This window comes from Misgurnus anguillicaudatus, chromosome 25 (genome assembly GCF_027580225.2).
Source record: "Misgurnus anguillicaudatus chromosome 25, ASM2758022v2, whole genome shotgun sequence".
NCBI classification, from domain to species: domain Eukaryota; kingdom Metazoa; phylum Chordata; class Actinopteri; order Cypriniformes; family Cobitidae; genus Misgurnus; species Misgurnus anguillicaudatus.
The window spans coordinates 27,497,286-27,516,751 of NC_073361.2; the positions used below are offsets into that span (position 1 = coordinate 27,497,286).

Below are 19,466 nucleotides of genomic sequence, written 5' to 3' on the forward strand. Positions count from 1 at the left end.
ATCTCTTTGTAGCTGTGCAATTGACTTATGTTGTTAAAAATATAAATCAAAACTAAAACGGTGATCTGTTGACAAAAAATCTGGTTGACAAAGTCAAACTTTAGTTAGAATCTGTATTGGCAAACGTCCAAATTAATGCATCTCTGCTACATCCACCAAGCCAAATTAGCTCATTTTATTTTTATTGAGTTGAAAATGTTTGAATTATCAGATGTGACTGTCTTTGCATCAAGTCTGATCTGAGCGAGAACCAAAGTGAAGATCAGTCTGTAAATCACCTCTCGCCGCGTCTGATAAAGAACACAGGCCGTGGAGAATAAGTCCAACACGCGCCGCAGAGCGCAGCCACAAAAGCAATTGATTTCAGAGGGAATTTAGATAAATTACTCAATATCTGTAGCTTGGCCAGCTTGCCGAAGTCTGGGGGCAAAGTTTCAAAATCGTTGTCGCTGAGATAGAGCGCGCGCAGGGTGGCTAAAATGAGAGAAAGAGAGACTGTTAGAAACTGGAGTATTGCAACCACTGATCAATAAATACGGTCATCTCTGATTGATACAGCACGACCATCATATTACACACACAAACACAGATATAACATCTACAAAAAACAGCCACAAATGGCACATACAACTTCAGAAACAATAAACAACTGAACAAACAAATAAATAATTCTGCAAATAAATTATTTATTGCAACTAACTATTTTCAAAATTGTCAATGAATAAAATGATCAGATTAAAAACAAAACGGTTGTAAACTTGTCTGGTTATTCCTTTGAAAATACACAATGTAAAATTGATTTTTTTTTTGTATTGTACTGTTACGTTTTTGGTGGTCCAATAATGTATGTACAGCATGCATCTCCTAGAAATTACATAAAACTGGCCATGCAGTTTTTTGAAAGCTATTTAGTGCGCAATAGGAATCAGACTATGTGTGATCATTCATAGATTTAGTTTTTTGCATGGTTGATAATTCAACGTCAGCTATTTCAATTATAGTTTTAGCAAAAGACACAAAAACATGTACACTTATACCAAATGCTCAAAATCATTTTTTTTGTTATGACCCTTTATCAAGATCTAAGCAGCGTCCGAAAGCTCTAAAATGCAGCATTCCAAGGCAGGAAGGCATCAAGTCACGTCCGAATCCAATGTTTGGTTTACTTCCTGTCTCCTGAGATCTGAGATCCCTTCATCATCTTGTCCCACAATTCTAAGCGTGGGCGTGTGCGAAGAAAGTGATTGGTCGAGCCTGGTTGAGTTCAAAAAAAAAAATGGCGGCCAAGAAAGCATCTGGAGCACACATATAGTTTAAATAGTTTAATATTCACTTTTTACACCTTTTAATTGCATTTCTAGGAAGTAGCATTTCAGTTTTTAAATATGGGATTAGTTATTACAAAGGTGGTCTGTTTATATTTCAGACTTCCGTTATGCTGCCTGTGAAGGCTGTCCGAATGCGTTTCCCAGAGCTGCCTTCATGCCGCCAAAGTCGTTGCCTCCTTGCCCTAGTATCTGTGACTAAATTACCTAAAACCGGCCACGCCTTCACTTTATCTCATCTAGACATCTAGACCATAGACTGTAAAAAAAGATGGACGACGCCCGTTCGCTTTCTTCCATTGGTGAAAAGTCAAGCCGCCAGTGTCCCGATACGGCGCTGACATCTTGGGTCTTGAGTCTGCACAGTAACGATTTCGGACCAGTAGTGAGCAGGAAGTAAAGCCGCAAACCAAGGCCCCGCCCTGGCTCTCGCAGAATGCGCATATCACAGCTGTCAATCATGATGTGAGACCACCGTTTATATAGCATTGAATAACTAACTAAAAACAAACAAATTTTAAAAACAAACACTTGAATTTACATCAGCGTGATAACAACTACAGTAAATGACAGAAACCAGCTTCAGAAAAAAAATAATTGAAGTGCAATTAAATTGTTTAGTTGGTCTCAAGTCCCATTGAATGGCGGAGGCTGGGTTTATGACCTATACTGCGACCAGTCACTAGGGGGCGATCGAGTCGTTTTGGCTTCACTTTTCAGGGCTTGTGCGGCACGCTTGATCTAGACACTCCGGTTCGCTCATTGCAATCTCAGCTTATTCACGAATCATATCAATATCAACTTGTTTGAGAAGTCAAGAGTCAATATCACGGCCAATATGACAGCCACTCTTAACAGCAGTGATAAATGGAGGTTTGAGAATGTGTGTGTGGTTAGAGATTACAGACCTTGATTAATGTTAGGATGGTGCTTTCATTATGTTACTGCTATTAAAATAACAGGTTATTAGTGCTTCGTCACTGCTCATTAGCATTCGCTGATGGCATCAGCTGATTGGACTGATGAAGAATATAATAACGATCAAGTTAACTTTTATGTTGTTTGCATTTTGTTAGTTAAAGGTCTCGCACAGGTCTGGTCTAGCATATATCTTAAATGAAAAGAGACCAATAATAATCTGTACAATATATATTTCTGCTAATGAATGTTTTCGTTGCTACTAGACTTAGCCTTAAAATCTTTGTACACTGAAATCCAAAATTTTCGTATGTGTTTATTCGTATACGTCTTCCTAAAAGTTTATCACACACACAAACCTTGCATATTCAGTATGATGCGTATTAATTAATCTGTTAATCTATTCCGGCTTTGAAATGCTGCAAAAAACGCAGAAAATTAAACACAATTCGAATTTATTTATGACGTTTTAGAGACAGGTTTTAAATGTGATTATCCTCTTTACGACAATGTTGTATGAGAATTTTAGAAACATCATTACTCGTCGTTATTTAGACTTCGTGCCACTAACCTGATAAAATTTGGCAATTATTTATCCCTCATATCTTGCCAGCCAATCAGAACCAAGCTCTTAAAAGTACTTATTGATTTAGTGTGCAATATTCATAAAAGAGTGTAAATTCGTAAAAAAAAAATATATATAGTCCTGATTGAGTGAGTGCGTTGTTGACTCACTAAGGTAAAAGAAGTTGCCGGGCAGTGAGGACTCGTTCAGGTTGTTGTACGTGAGGTCCAGAACCTCCAGCGCAGGAAGAGAACCGAACCCCCTTGGAAGTGAGCTCAACCTGTTCATCCTAGACAGACAACAAAGTAGCACTTTAACAACAAAAGACAGACACTTATAAAACACCCATCAATTCTTGATGGAGGGGAACCCATTGAAAATCCATTGAGGACAGACTCTGAGAAAACAGAGACAAGACATACGCACAGCACACACACATCCATCTTATTGATTATGATGAATATATCATACACATCGTAGATTTATAACACACATTAACTCACATGTATAACCTCAAAGTTAAATACAGTGGGGTTAGAAAGTCTGGGATCACTAAGGAAAATTGCCATTTAAATGTGTGATTTTGATTTAATTTATTCATTAAAAATTACATTTGTAGCTTTTGAATGAAATTTGAATTTAAACATTTACATTAAATTATTATTAATTTAACATTTATACATTCAGTGACAGAACGCACATAGCCTGACAAAACCTGATGATGCATGTTCATCAATATCAAAACTGTGATGTGGATTATAATTGTTTAAATTATATTTGTCCTTGAATGGAAAAAGATTTCATTTTGGTTAGAATACGAAATTTGCAATCAGAAGCGCTCAAGGTGCCCGACAATGAGTATAAAACACATAAAGAGGGAGAAAGAGAGAGTAAGGGAGAATGAAAGAGAGAAAGTAAAAGAGAGACGGGGGAGGCAAATGAGATGCTTATTAACTCTTGTAATTTAGGTGTTTATCCTTTGCCTCTGTGTCCGTCCTCCGGGTCTTTCCTTTAGAATGACAGTGGGAAGACACCCAAACTTTAGCAACAGACTTAAAAGAAACAAACAAATTGATTCCACCATGTTTGTGAAGCAATTACAGCAGAAGGGGAATTGTTTTGACAAATGAGATCGGAACGGTAGACGGTCACACAGTCGTGTGCGCATACACACGCGTATATTTAAGTCGAAAGCCGCAGCCGGGAATACAACCAACCGGCTTATGTTTGCCAGATTATGTGTAGAGATGGTACGTCTGACAGCAAATCAATAAAAGTGTGCGGTGTCAGGCGCAGGGCAGATTGTGCAAAACTTTAATCCTGCGTGACATTGGGGAGGCTCCGCCCTCGGAGGAAGAGAACCCCTTAGGATTGGAGTGGGGCTCAGGTGGGCTTCTGAACACCAGGGGATGACCAGATGACCACACAAACCCTCCAACACTGTTGTTTCGACAAATATACTGTGATAACCATGAGGAAAAAACGGTCGGATTAACAAAATATACTAGAAAGCAAAACACTTCAACAAATAAAAAATGCATAACTTTCAAGAGATGAGAGGAGACACATTTTAAGATGAGAAGTACAAGAGAAAAAAAGAAAGGAATATAAAAAACTAACCCAAGGTTTAGATGTTTAAGCTTCTGAAGACTACTAATTTGAGTTGGAAGCTCTTCAATCTGGTTATTAAACATGTTCAACACCTCCAGATTTTTCAGGTCCGCAATGTTGGGAGGCACACCTAGGGAGAGAGAGAGACAGACAGGATGAGAACAATGGACAAAGAGGATAAAAGAGATGAAGACAGAGGGGATGAAACTGAGAGACAAAGAGGATAAAAGGGAGAGAGATAGAAAGGATGAAAAAGAGAGAGAGAGAGAGAAATGAGACCGAAAGGAAAAGAGGACAAAAAGAGAGACAGAGAGAGTAAGAGACAGCGAGGACGAGAGCGAGAGACAGCGAGGACGAGAGCGAGAGACAGCGAGGACGAGAGCGAGAGACAGCGAGGACGAGAGCGAGAGACAGCGAGGACGAGAGCGAGAGACAGCGAGGACGAGAGCGAGACAAGAGAGGACAAAAAAGAGACAGACAGATGGGATAAAAGGAAGAGAGACAGAAAGGATGAAAAAGAGAGAGAGAGAATGAGAGTGAGACAAGAGAGGACAAAAAAGAGACCGACAGAATGAAAGAGAGCGAGACACAGCGAGGACGAGAGACAGCGAGTACGAGAGACAGCGAGGACGAGAGACAGCGAGGACGAGAGCGAGAGACAGCGAGGACAAGAGCAAGAGACAGCGAGGACGAGAGACAGCGAGGACGAGAGACAGCGAGGACGAGAGCGAGAGACAGCGAGGACGAGAGACAGCGAGGACGAGAGACAGCGAGGACGAGAGCAAGACAGTGAAGAATAAGAAGCAGCGAGGACGAGAGCAAGAGACAGCGAGGACGAGAGCGAGAGACAGCGAGGACGAGAGCGAGAGACAGCGAGGACGAGAGCGAGAGACAGCGAGGACGAGAGACAGCGAGGACGAGAGCGAGAGACAGCGAGGACGAGAGCGAGAGACAGCGAGGAAGAGAGCGAGAGACAGCGAGGAACGAGATAGCGAGGATGAGAGACAGCGAGGATGAGAGACAGCGAGGATGAGAGCGAGAGACAGCGAGGACGAGAGCGAGAGACAGCGAGGACGAGAGAGCGAGACAGAGAGAAAGAGAGCGAGACACAGCGAGGACGAGAGCGAGAGACAGCGAGGACGAGACAGCGAGGATGAGAGACAGCGAGGACGAGAGCGAGAGACAGCGAGGACGAGAGCGAGAGACAGGGAGGACGAGAGTGAGAGACAGCGAGGACGAGAGCGAGAGACGACGAGAGCGAGAGAGCGAGAGACGACGAGAGCGAGAGACAGCGAGGACGAGAGCGAGAGACACAAGGACGAGAGCGAGAGAAAGCGAGGACGAGAGCGAGGACGAGAGCGAGAGACAGCGAGGCCGAGAGCGAGAGACAGCGAGGACGAGAGCGAGAGACAGCGAGGACGAGAGCGAGAGACAGCGAGGACGAGAGCGAGAGACAGCGAGGACGAGAGCGAGAGAAAGCGAGAGACGACGAGAGCGAGAGACAGTGAGGACGAGAGCGAGAGACAGCTAGGACGAGAGCGAGAGACAGCGAGGACGAGAGCGAGAGACAGCAAGGACGAGAGCGAGAGACAGCGAGGACGAGAGCGAGAGACAGCGAGGACGAGAGCTAGAGACAGCGAGGACGAGAGCGAGAGACAGCGAGGACGAGAGCGAGAGACAGCGAGGACGAGAGCGAGAGACAGCGAGGACGAGAGCGAGAGACAGCAAGAACGAGATAGCGAGGATGAGAGACAGCGAGGATGAGAGCGAGAGACAGCGAGGACGAGAGCGAGAGACAGCGAGGACTAAGTGAAGAACGAGCGATACAGTGAAGAACGAGAAGCAGTGAGAATGAGAGCGAGAGATTGAAGAACAAGAGGCAGTGAGGACGAGAGCAAGTGACAGAGAAGATGAAAAAAGAGAGTAAGAGACAAAAGAGTACAGGGGAGACACAGAGAGATGTTGAGAATAAAAACAAAATATCAGAAACTTCCTTTCTGTGCACATCAGTCACAGTCAAAGCACTTCAATTGACTGTAGTCACCCAAACAATCATCCAGGTAAGTATTCCCAAATGCAGGTCTAGCTAACAGACACTTAAGACTTTTTTTGTGACATGGCGAGGTTTTAACGGCTAATTATCAGAGTCAGCTAACAGACGCTTCGTCTTTGATGGCTCAATTACGGGTCACTCCCTCAGCGAGAGATTTGACATTTTAATGATGGAGGCCTTAGCATAACAGATCAGTACCACCCCTCCCTTCCCACAAGGCCATTCTGCCCCCTTTCTACAGCCGACAGAGATCGATGGGCCGAACAGGAGCTCCATCCGATTACTGGCTGATCAATGGCCCCTCATTACGGAGGAAGGGAGGTGGGAGAGGTTTACACAAACAGCATGACATGAATACCTCCAGAGAGATCAGTCTCAGCCAGACTGCGCACAACACGGAACAAACAATTCAGCCATCACATGAACGATTCACGAAAGAGAAAAAACTCAGAAATGCATGTACAGGTTTTAAAGGTTGTTATTGAACACTTAAAGGACTCTTAAGTACTGTCAAGTAAGTACTGTTAAGTAGTGATAAACCAATACATAGATAGCATAGCAGTGGCCGATATATTGGACAATATTTGGATTTTTTTCTGCATTGGCCGATAAATTTTTTCAGAAAAATTAAGTACTTAAAAAGGGTATACTTACAAATATATATATATATAGTTTATATACCAATTTATATATTGCTTTCTCTCATTTACTGTTATTTATTTATTTATTTATTTATTTATTTATTTATTTAAAAAATTATTTAAAATTTATTTATTTATTTCGACCGCAATTTATTTATTTATTTATTTATTTATTTATTTATATATATAAATACTCGGCCATTGCGGTCGACAATAAGTATTGATTTTAATAATTTAATTTTAATTTGGGGGTATAACAAGAAATTTACATCGAGATCACATCAACAAACAATAAAGTGGTATTAAAATGAAATAATAATCTCTATATCTAATACTTAGGTTGGGGGTTTGTTAAAAAATGTCATACCAAGTACAAGCAGAGTAGTAGTTATGCTTCATTTAAAATACTACTTATGGTTGTTAATGAAACATTCAGTGTTACCTGAAATCTCAAAACAAATCAGTCAGTCCAAATCCCAGTTCACACATCTGTCCTATGACCTTTTCTTGTATAAAAGATGTTTGATACATACAATATGTTTCCCATATCTCAATGTAACCATGAATGTACCAAGAGACTGCAAGACACTGAACCTTATACCCCGTGTCAGGGTCCTGGGACAGAGCCACACAACAGGGCCCTGAACACCTCTTTAAATGACACACAAGATTGATCTCCAAACCGCCTTTTCCAACCCTCTACCAGACATCTATACTTTATCACCTTAAGCTAAAAACAGACTTTTAAACCACTATAGGCTACTTAAAGCTGTAGGCTGCTTCGTATGCGCAGAATCAAGTGGATTGTAAGTACAAACAATGCTTGTAAATGCTTTTAAGCATACGTGTGTTTTTGGCACAAGCGGTGACTCTAAAGCGAGCCGGAAAGGTATACATGGAGCTATATAGAGCTATATAGAGCAGAAAGGTTTGCTGCTTTGCCAAGAGCTCCTTTCTCATTACCTGATCTACTGCCTGCCCGGGCCGAACAGCAGCCTTGCTTTACTCACGAGCTGCTAATGAAAGGGTTCCAAATGTCACTGTAATTCCTGACTACCTTGAAAAGTTCAAAAGATGGCAGATTCCCTGTCTCTGCTCTTTAAGCCAGCAGGATGAGAGAGAGGAGAGCGGAAGGGAACGGAAAGCAAAAGAAGGATGTGCAGGGGGTGAGGAGTTTACAGTACAGATGAAAACATGAAAATGTATAATAGAAACCAAACATATACATTATATACAGTGAAACTTGGATTTTAACCTGGAAATAAGTATAAAAGTGTAGGTTAAATAAAACAAAGGAGAGTTATTACATAAAATAAAGAAAAATAGCCATCAGTTTAACTTTAATTAAAAACTATTTGTAAAGTTGATGTCTGACAATTTGATACAAATTGTGAAAAACTTTTTTTTTATTTGTGATCTCCTGCATACAGTATTTCAGTAAAGTTAATGCTTTCTTCATCATAAGGTAGCTAAAATTTAGACAAGCATTGTCACGCAGTTAAAGGGGCCATGGCACAAGACTTTATTAAGATGTCAAAAAAATCTTTGGTGTCCCCAGAGCACATATGTGAAGTTTTAGCTCAAAATACCAAATAGATAATTTATTATAGCATGTTAAAATTGCCACTTTGTGGGTGTGTGCAAAAATGTGCCGTTTTGGGAGTGTCCTTTAAAATGCAAATGAGCGGATGAAGTGCAAACACTGATCACAATGATGGTGGTTTGTTGCAATTAAAACTCAATTGTGCTGTGAATTATTTTCTCTCTTTATTCTTTTCTCTGCACTAAATGGCAGTGCTGTGGTTGGATAGTGCAGATTAAGGGGTGGTATTATTATAATAAAAGCTCCTTATGACATCATAAGGAGGGCCAAATTTCAACGACCTATTTTTTTCATGCGCTCGTATAGAATGGTTTACCAAAACTAAGTTACTGGGTTGGTCTTTTTCACATTTTCTAGGTTGATAGAAGCACTGGGGACCCAATCATAGCACTTAAACATGGAAAAAGTCAGATTTTCATGCCATGGCCCCTTTAAGTTAATCATTTGCTCATCTTAAAATCTGCTTGTAAATCTCATTAAAAGGTTTTAATCATTACTAGATAGTACCTGACAAAAATGTGCATTATCACACTGAGATCTTCATGGAGATTAAAAAGTGGATCTCTGTGTAAACAAACATGTCTCCAACTAAACACTTCATGTACAAATCAGATGAGACTGAAGATGGCTCAAAGCAAAGACTGTAAATCCAAATATGATGCAGGGGATAAAAGTCTCCATACTTAAATCCAAGCTCCACTGATAAACACGTTTTTCCTTTGTAATCGGTGGTGAAACTGTCCCAAATTCACTGGGGAACCCTTGTTGGGGATATATTTAATCATTATAAACTAGAAAATCCCACTATAAAGTGTTTGTATATTAAATCTGTACATCATTTAGAGGCTAATAGAGCGATATAAGATGGAAATTCTCTACATTTTGAACTATAACTCTGCATATCATTAAAACTCACACCCCTGGACTCAGTAACCCTCAATTCCTCCAAATTTCCAGCCCTGCTTATTCTAAAAATAACTTCAAATGTACAACAGATTATTAACAAATTCACACTCTTATACAACAATGTGAAAATTTAAAAATAGTTGTACTTAACGCAAGTTACTTGCTACCTTTTATCTTTATTTTGTACTTAAAGAAAGCTAAAATCAAACGGACATGCTCAGCAATGACAACACAGCCCTCTAGTGGCCTTTACTTCTAACTACTGTCCTTAAAATATCCAAGTAATATCCAAGTAATATCAAACCAGTCTAGAATCTCAAATAAAAGTCAACAATACAAAAAACAATTATAATTGCATTATCATGACTCCCACATTACTTGCGTATTGTTCAATATAACTATATTATTTATGCAGTAACTTTGAGCGTTTGCTTTGGTATTGTAAGAAACTGCAACTGCTATTTGTAATGCAAGTAATGGATAGTGTAAATTACAGTAGTTACTTAAAACTTGAAATAGTGTTGGTAACACTTACGTTTGTATTTGTTAACATTAGTTAATGCATTAACTGACATGAAATAATGAACAATACTTTTGCAGCATTTATTAATCTTAGTTAATGTTAATTTTTAAAAATAAAAGTTGTAACAACAATGAAGCTAACATTAATTTTAAAGATAAACACAATGTGAAAAACTATATTGCTCATTGTAAGTTTGTGTTATCTAATGCATTTACTAATGTTAACAAATACAACCTTACCGTAAAGCAGTGGTTCTCAAACTTTTTCAGCGTGCGCCCCATTCTATATGGCGCATGCTTTCATGGTCCCCCCCACAAAAATTTTTACAATTTATAAAATTTGAATTAAACAAAACATATTAAATTATTCAATGTAGGGCTGTTGGCTAGTCTTATTATTCTAAGATTTAATTACACAGACTTTATAATAAATTAATTTATTTTATAAAATGTCATTAAACTGGGGCCCCCCTTGCACCATCTCAGGGCCCCCTGGGGGCCACGGCCACCAGTTTAAGAACCACTGCTGTAAAGCGGTACAGTAATTTAGTTAGCTGATATATTTACAGTCACTGATGACATACTATGTCAGACATGTCAAACATGACATACTCTTCGGTAATAAAACCTTGATGGATTTTTTATTTTTTTCTCTTCTTTTTCTTTAAATTGTATACCTTTAACTTCTACAAATGTTATTTGTAGTTTATAATGACTGTTTGTTCACAATGTTGCTGCATGATGCTTTTGGTAACATTTTTATGACACAAAATAAAGCACAATCATGCAAATAAAAAAAACACTTTGATGACTTGCTAAGGTCTCATTTCTTGAAACATGAACTCACCAGTAAGCTTGTTGTGGCTCAGGACCAGTTGTGTTATGTTGGACAGGGTAACTACAAAACAAAACAATCTTTTAGTATTACACAAAAATGTGTCTTAGTGATGATGTCATTAATCTCCTACTTACATCATCTAAACGTGACACTGCCGGTTGCCATTATTTACATTGTAAACAAATTAGACACATCACGTACATCCCTACTGAGAAAAACTATACAAATTCTTATAATTTTCATTATAAGTAGTATGAAGTATGAAGTATTTTTTATGTTGTGTGTTTTGGGTCCAATGGGATTTAATGGTAGTTTACTGCTGGTTACACACTAGAGATCATTAAGTTTCCATTAAAACTATAAATATAAATTCCCATTCTAAATTCATAATAAATCCAGTTGAATTTATGTGACGGTTTCTGTTGTTTTTCAGAAAGGATTCATTGACACAAATACAAGAAGTAACTTTAATCTTAATGTAATTTAAATGTCTAGCAGACAACTGAACTTTCTCTTTACTTACAGAGTCCAGGAATATCCAGCAGGTTTGATATTCCCCTGTCACACATATCCACCTCGGGCAGATTCTTTTCCCGACTCTCCTCCACGATCTTCTTCAGAGATTTAGACATTATCTACAAGAAAATAAACACATAAAACACTCAGACAAACTGTACAAAAATATAACTGTTTGACCGCAATACTGATTCAAATGTGTCCATTACAACCAGACAAAGTGCTCGGTCAGTATTTATCTCACTGAACTGGATGAACGAAGTTATAAATAAAACCGATATGAAAATTCAGACCCTCGGGGCAGTAAAACAGATATTTTAATAGCAGTACAGTCTCTCACACCCAACCGGAAGTTGATAGTATGTCTGTAAAAGTCTACGAATTCCTTCCATAAAAGGGTATTTCCGGGGCACGAATCGAGGAAAAGAATGCAAGTCAAAATGCTCTTTCGATGTCCAATCAGCTGTTACTTCGCGGAAAAATGAGACAAAAGTATCCAATGAGGGCGCGCGCTGATGCACCGTTGCGCTTCTTTCGTCCAATAGAAGAAAATAAATTGTTACAGTGGCTGAATCTCAATCCGAAGACTGGAGCCTCCAAAGGTCGCATATGTAGACTACATACGTCATCAATGCGGTCTTATTTCAGAATATTAAGAATTATGAAGTTGACTATTATTCTTACTTAATCGCAAAATGTTTTAATATGCTATGACTTGCTAATGTAATGCTCAGTTAACTTAAATAAACCAGTCTTGATGACGTATGCAACCTGCATATGCGACCTCCGGAAGCTGCAGCCTTCGGATTTAGAAACGGCTAGTGTAACGATAGACGTGTAGAAGTGCAGAGCGATAGTTTGCACTATTTCTATTGTGGCATTCCTGTAACATCCACCTAAGGGAGGTACTAGTGAGGTGCAGTTTACAGAGTTTATAACTCTGATGCCAATATATATATATATATTTATTTATTTATTTATTATTATTATTATTTTTTATTGCTGTAAACAACATAATGATACAGTATACAACTTAAGAGCCAGGGGAGCAAATAAAACACACACACACAAATACAAGACCTTTACATCAGTTAAAGATTTTAAAGACAGTACATAAATGAACAGTCTTTATAGCTTTTCTAGACAAAATAATTTTATAAGCAAGTCATTTTATATATTATTGTTTTATGAGTTTTGTTATGATCACATCACAATAACAAATTATATATAATTATTTTTAAATTACAGTTTTCATGATACTGGTACCTAGGCAAGTATTTTAAACTTTTCAGAAGTAGTTTAACAACGTTATTATTTTTTACATTTTTAACATATATTATTTTTAAAAATATAACATTTTATTTTAAATCTAAACAATTCCAAAACATTCAAAATAAGTTCACTCTAAAAACAAACGGTGCTATATAGCACCAAAAGTGTTTCTTTGCTCGCAACCATAGAAGAACCACCCCCAGTGCCATACAGCACCAGTGAAGCACCAGTGAAGCACCTGTGTAGAACCACATAGTGCCACGCAGAACCATATGTGGTGCTACAGTGGTGCTATATGGCCCCTATATGGTTCTACACAGGTGCTACACAGGTGCTTCACCGGTGCTATATGGCACTAAAAATGGTTCTTCTATGGTTACGATCCAAAGCAACAGTTTTGGTGCTATATAGCACCGTTTGTTTTTTTAGAGTGTACACACATTTTGTATCTATTGTGAATTTAAAAGAAAATATTCCTTAACCTCACGTGTTAGTTATGTACAACGTTTCCAATTGTGTGACTTTTTTTCTTTTTTCTTTTTTGCTGTTATAGTAGCATTACAAAGCTTTCAAGTTATAGTTGAATAGTAATAGTTGTCCATCAAAATCTAAGAACCCTTAGCAGGTGTCTTGATAAGAGCAGTTGTTGACAAACCCTATCTTCCAGGAAAGACACATTGTAAAGACGTCCGCACAAGGTGGCCGAAGCAATAAAACTTTTCCGTTTTAAAACCCTCCTGCATACAGAAGCCTGGCATTGGACACAGGTAACATCCACACGTCTACCCTCCCTAGGATGAGTTCCAACAAGAGGGTATCTTGTTTTAGGCTTGGTTCTCCCTTGTTCTCCTTTTTTCCTCTCTGTGTCTAGTTCTGGAAGGGTTGATCATTTCAAACGGGGGGCTAAAAAACTGTGGATCTATTTTTATGCTTGATTATATTTGGTGGGTGGCAACACATGCTTCAGCACGGCTGAACTTTGCTTTGCAGAACGGGAGTTCGGGATTCCAGGGTCAAGGCTTGTTTATGCTGTAAAATTTTTAACTAACACCCTCAGTCTGAAGCCAAAAATGAGAGTGGACACAATCAGAAATGGCATGAGGAGTTATGTGTTTCATTAGGTATTAAAAACACACTAAACGCATGTGATTTATGAGTTGTTTTCAAATTAGGTGCCTGAGGAACAGTATTATGTGACCCTGCCTGTCCAATCCCAGCTAGTCATATGTTGTTATTTTTGCTTTTTATTTATAATTTATATAACATTTCATCTGGAGATATTCTTGCCGAGATTCATGAGACCCACCAAGAAAGATAATTTGCATAAAAAAAACAGAAAATTGAAACCCCTCATTGCATCAGTGAAAAATCCAGAGGGACAAACCTTTTTATTTTTTTTACTACACAGAGAAAGATTCTCATAAACTTTGACCCCCTGTTATATTTAGGCAAAATAAGTATGAAAATCCTGAGAAATGCTTTAAAACCAGATGATATTTCTCAAAGCTCTAATATTTTTTCTTATCTTATCATGGGGGCGGTTTCCCGGACAGGGATTAGCTTAATCCAGGACTAGGCCATAGTTTAATTAAGAAATAACTCGTTTTAACAAACATGTGTTACTAAAAACATTACCTGTGTGCATTTTGAGGCAAAACAAAGGGCACCGATGTATTTTAAGATATGTCAGTGCAAGTTGTTTTCAGTTTGGACAGCTCTTAAAAATGTTTTAGTCTAATCCCTGTACGGGAAACCACCCCATGGTGTTTTTTGGGCCTGGAGAAAATATTACACAAAATGCTTTCTCACTTTACACTGAAAACAGACTTATTAGTACATTAACATGAGTTATCTTCATCCAAATTAGTCTTAAAGTATTTTCACCTTCAGCTACTGTCTTTGTCCAGTGAGTAAAATGTAATGCATTTCTCTTTAGGATGTCAGTGTATGGCAGTGGCGGCTCGTGACTGCTCATCTGAGGGGCGCTAATTCAAAATAAGAGTTCGGAGTGTCATGTATTGCTTGCGTTTTCAAAATATGTGCTTGTTGTGTCATGTGAATCACGTGTTTTTTAAAAATAAGTGCCTGCTGTACACACGTCAAAACCGTTTATGATAAAAGAGACACTCATGTTCACAAAATACACGCAAGACACTCCCTTAACAGTAAAGTCTGATTACGCATGCGATTATGCGAGTATCTGGCAAATGCGAGCATCTCTTTTATCATAAACCCTTTAGATGCGTCTGCAGCAGGCACTTATTTTGACAAGACACGTGATTTCTCGATGCGCAGAACACATTTTAAAATGTGTTCACTCACCTAAAGGATTATTAGGAACACCATACTAATACTGTGTTTGACCACTTTCGCCTTCAGAACTGCCTTAAATGACAAGTTCGGTATTTTACACTTAAAGCCCTGTTTTCAGATTGTTTATGATGAAATAGAACGGTTTTGACTGAAATTTCGACATATGCGGCTGCCCCAAGAATTTTCGGGTGTTTGTTTTTCACCACCCACCTCCACAATGGGTCTATAGGTGCACTGGAACAATCCTTCCTAAAATGCATTCAACTTTCGTTTACAAAGACATGAAACTCACCGAGTGGTCAGGGGTGTTCACTGACATGCCCACACAAAAATCGCTGCAAACGACGCCTTCCAACAGGTGTTTTAGCATTCGTTGTAAACTTGTGGACCTTTTTTTAAACGCCTCACACCCGTATATTCTTCCGTTGAGAGCTTGAATAATAAACACTCCAGCCCAGGTGGTGGCGATAATCCGCCTTTGCCAATTGCAAGAATAGAAACAAAGTTCCCGGCGCGGAGTAATACCGTACCTCACAGCACATCTAATACAAGTCAATGGAGTTGGCAAAAACTACGATAAAACCTGTTGGAATGCGTATTTTGCAGCGATTTCTGTGTGAGCACACCAGCGAACACCCCCGACCACTCGGCGAGCCCCACGTCCCTGAAAACGAAAGTTCAATGCATTCCAGGAAGGATTGTCCCTGTGCACCTAGCCATTATAGAGGTGGAAGGTGATACAAGAAACACCCGAAAATTCTCGGGCCAGCATCATATGTCAAAATTTCAGTCAAAACCATTCTATTTCATCATAAACAATCTGAAAACAGGGCTTTAAGTGTAAAATACCAAACTTGTCCTTTAATTCTCCATGGCATTGATTCAACAAGGTGCTGAAAGCATTCTTTAAAAATGTTAGCCCATATTGATAGGATAGCATCTTGCAGTTGATGAAGATTTGTGGGATGCACATCCAGGGCTCGAAGCTCCCGTTCCACCACATCCCAAAGATGCTCTATTGAGTTGAGATCTGGTGACTGTGGAGGCCATTTTAGTACAGTGAACTCATTTTCATGTTCAATAAACCAATTTGAAATGATTCAAGCTTTGTGACATGCATTATCCTGCTGGAAGTAGCCATCAGAGGATGGGTACATGGTGGTCATAAAGGTGTGGACATGGTCAGAAACAATGCTCAGGTAGGCCGTGGCATTTAAACGATGCCCAATTGGCACTAAGGGGCCTAAAGTGTGCCAAGAAAACATCCCCCACACCATTACACCAACGGCCTGCACAGTGGTAACAAGGCATGATGGATCCATGTTCTTATTCTGTTTACACCAAATTCTGACTCTACCATCTGAATGTCTCAACAGAAATCGAGACTCATCAGACCAGGCAACATTTTTCCAGTCTTCAACTGTCCAATTTTGGTGAGCTCGTGCAAATTGTAGCCTCTTTTTCCTATTTGTAGTGGAGATGAGTGGTACCCGGTGGGGTCTTCTGTTGTTGTAGCCCATCCGCCTCAAGGCTGTGCGTGTTGTGGCTTCACAAATGCTTTGCTGCATACCTCGGTTGTAACGAGTGGTTATTTCAGTCAAAGTTGCTCTTCTATCAGCTTGAATCAGTCGGCCCATTCTCCTCTGACCTCTAGCATCAACAAGGCGTTTCACCCACAGGACTGCCGCATACGGGATGTTTCTCCCTTTTCACACCATTCTTTGTAAACCCTAGAAATCCCAGTAACTGAGTAGATTGTGAAATACTCAGACCGGCCAGTCTGGCACCAACAACCATGCCACGCTCAAAATTGCTTAAATCACCTTTCTTTCCCATTCTGACATTCAGTTTGGAGTTCAGGAAATTGTCTTGACCAGGATCACACCCCTAAATGCATTGAAACAACTGTCATGTGATTGGTTGATTAGATAATTGCATTAATGAGAAATTGAACAGGTGTTCCTAATAATCCTTTAGGTGAGTGTACATGTTGTGACGAACTTCACCCTCGAAAAAAGAAGTAACCGGCTGCCACCGGTCTATGGTTTGGTTATAGTCCAGAAAGAAGTGTAAAGCGGGTAGAGACTTTTAGACAGTGACACCTAACTATATTAGCTGCTTCAATAAACCCCATAATTTTTAAAAGGAAAGCACAAGTGAAATGAAACTCATGTATCTACTGTAAACCCAGATGGTTTTGGTACATATAAATGCAAGCAAAACATTCCCATAATAAATAAAAAATGACCCTTGACTTTAATGAGATTGAATTGAGACTTTCTGCTGAGAAAAGACCCTACTATTCTAACTTCTGTATTAGTTTATTTCTTTCTAATAGTGTTACAAGTTTCTCACATGTGTAGGATGAACCAGACTGAAAGTACACGAAAACATATTTATTGTCAAAAAATACCTCAAAGATACATATAGAAACTCATTCTTTAAACAATTATCTACAAACAGTAGTTCAAATTACATTATATCTGATTTCCCAGTGAAATCCTCTGAATGAAAATGTTTACATGATTGCTATGTGTGTGCATATTTGCATGTGTGTGCATTAATGTTTCAATATCGTCTCAGCTGCTCCAGGTGAGTCTGAACCCAGATGGAAGAACAGCAGACTGGGCAGAAAACTGCACAAACACAACATTTGATGATGCTCTGAACGGTGCAATATTGGTCTCCTGCAGAAAAACAAAAACATTAATATTATACTGTAAGCTAACTGGTAACATAGCAATGACAATGCAGCTTGATTTTCAAGGCATTGCAAAGCAGTTACTAAAGCGTTTAATGGTTAAGCTCAAGAGATTAGAAAAACCACTAAACAACCCTACATATGCGCAACAGCATCATTAATAATAAACAGCATTAAAATGAGTACAAGTTCACACATACCAATCCACAGTAAGGCCCAACGACAGGTGAATCAGCATTGGGTCCATTATACAACTTCAGGTAGTTATTCTGACAGTCTCCTGGGTCATCAATGCTGATCTGGTTAAACGTGACTGTCACAACTCTGCCACTAGGGGCTCTAATTCCCCATTCACATGATGTGCCATTGGCATAGGTGCCAGGGTAGTTCGGACTGGCGAAAGAGCCGTGGTCTCCGTATAACACACCACCACAACCTGCACAACAAACACAGCATGGACTCACCGAATGCTTACTTCAGCATAAGATTGACTGCAATATTATAAGAAACAAGCTCTTACCCTGTGGAGAAGAAGTCCAGGTGACCTCGAAGCCGTTGCGGGACATAGCAAAGTCACTCTTGAAATGCAGAAATAGTTGGTTGGTTCCGGGGAAGACAGGATTGGGCAGCATGCTACCACAGTACTTCCCTAACAGAGGAGACGTGGCAGTGCTGCCGTTTCTCACCTACAGTCAGATATAAATAGATATGACATCATTATCTTCACACTGTAAATAAAAGATTTGTCGGTTCAACTTAAAGTAAGTTACCTGGTTGGTTGCCATACAATTTTTGAGTAACAAAATAACAAAAATTACGACTCTATTCAGCATCGTCTTCTCCCTCGCGTCTGCCGTAAAGCGCACACGCGAGACCAAAGTCACGCGACTGCAGTGAAGCGGATGATGTACGACACGGCTGGCGTGTTATCTGGTGCGCCCCAGCTGTTTTTTTTTTGTTCGCCTGGGCTTCGTTTACAGTCTGAGGGAGACACACGCTGTAAGTTTGAAAAAAAAACTTGTCTAACATGTCTGAGGATAACACGTCAGCCGGGTCACAGCAGTCACGTGACTTCAGTCCCGCGCATGCGCCTCACAACAGACGCAGAAGAGAACACAATGCCGAACAAAATTGTAAATCCTGCCATTTTTGGACCAAAATGTATTTCCGATGCTTCAACACATTCTAACAGACCCACTGGTGTCACATGGACTACTTTGATGATGTTTTTATTACCTTTCTGGACATGGACAGTATACCGTACGTAGATTCTCAATGAAGGCTCTCGGACTAAATATAAAACATCTTAAACAGTGTTCAGAAGATGAACGGAGGTCTTACGAGTTTGGAACGACATGAGGGTGAGTTATTAATGACATTATTTTCATTTTTGGGTGAACTATCCCTTTAATGCTCACCTCCAGATAGTCATAGGTACAGGAAGGGTGACTCTCCAGATCGAAACTGGTGAAGAACAGAGAGATGGAGCTGTTCTGAGGCGCCTGCAGTACGATGTTGCATTCAATATTTTCAGGATATATATCAGGCCAGCCTGGACTCTTCAGGTAGCCATATTCCTGCTCATAAACTCGACTGCAACCTGCAAATACAACACATATACTGGCACTAAATGATCACACCACGAAGAAAGAAACTCTTATGATATCTCAGGGAAAAAACGC

At 39.5% G+C, this 19,466-nt stretch overlaps 2 protein-coding genes across 3 annotated transcripts in view; both read right to left on the minus strand.

Moving 5' to 3' along the window:
* The window catches only part of rsu1 (Ras suppressor protein 1), a 45,225-nt gene extending 31,565 nt beyond the window's left edge, over positions 1 to 13,660 (minus strand). The window contains exons 1-6 of one of the 2 annotated variants that reach the window (XM_073863704.1): positions 13,428 to 13,660; positions 11,506 to 11,614; positions 10,992 to 11,042; positions 4,429 to 4,549; positions 2,979 to 3,097; positions 386 to 474 (exon numbers count right to left, since the gene is read on the minus strand). In XM_073863704.1, coding sequence (XP_073719805.1) covers positions 386 to 474; positions 2,979 to 3,097; positions 4,429 to 4,549; positions 10,992 to 11,042; positions 11,506 to 11,614; positions 13,428 to 13,448 — 510 coding nt within the window. In that variant the 5' untranslated portion in view covers positions 13,449 to 13,660. Of the gene's footprint in view, positions 1 to 385; positions 475 to 2,978; positions 3,098 to 4,428; positions 4,550 to 10,991; positions 11,043 to 11,505; positions 11,615 to 11,733; positions 11,892 to 13,427 lie in introns of those variants that run through there. The other variant, XM_073863705.1, reaches the window with a different exon arrangement.
* A 3,804-nt stretch (positions 13,661 to 17,464) lies between these two features.
* The window catches only part of cubn (cubilin (intrinsic factor-cobalamin receptor)), a 47,199-nt gene continuing 45,197 nt past the window's right edge, over positions 17,465 to 19,466 (minus strand). Inside the window, exons 62-65 of the mRNA XM_073864187.1 lie at positions 19,203 to 19,384; positions 18,305 to 18,470; positions 17,985 to 18,220; positions 17,465 to 17,770 (exon numbers count right to left, since the gene is read on the minus strand). Coding sequence (XP_073720288.1) covers positions 17,663 to 17,770; positions 17,985 to 18,220; positions 18,305 to 18,470; positions 19,203 to 19,384 — 692 coding nt within the window. The 3' untranslated portion in view covers positions 17,465 to 17,662. The remainder of the gene's footprint in view (positions 17,771 to 17,984; positions 18,221 to 18,304; positions 18,471 to 19,202; positions 19,385 to 19,466) is intronic.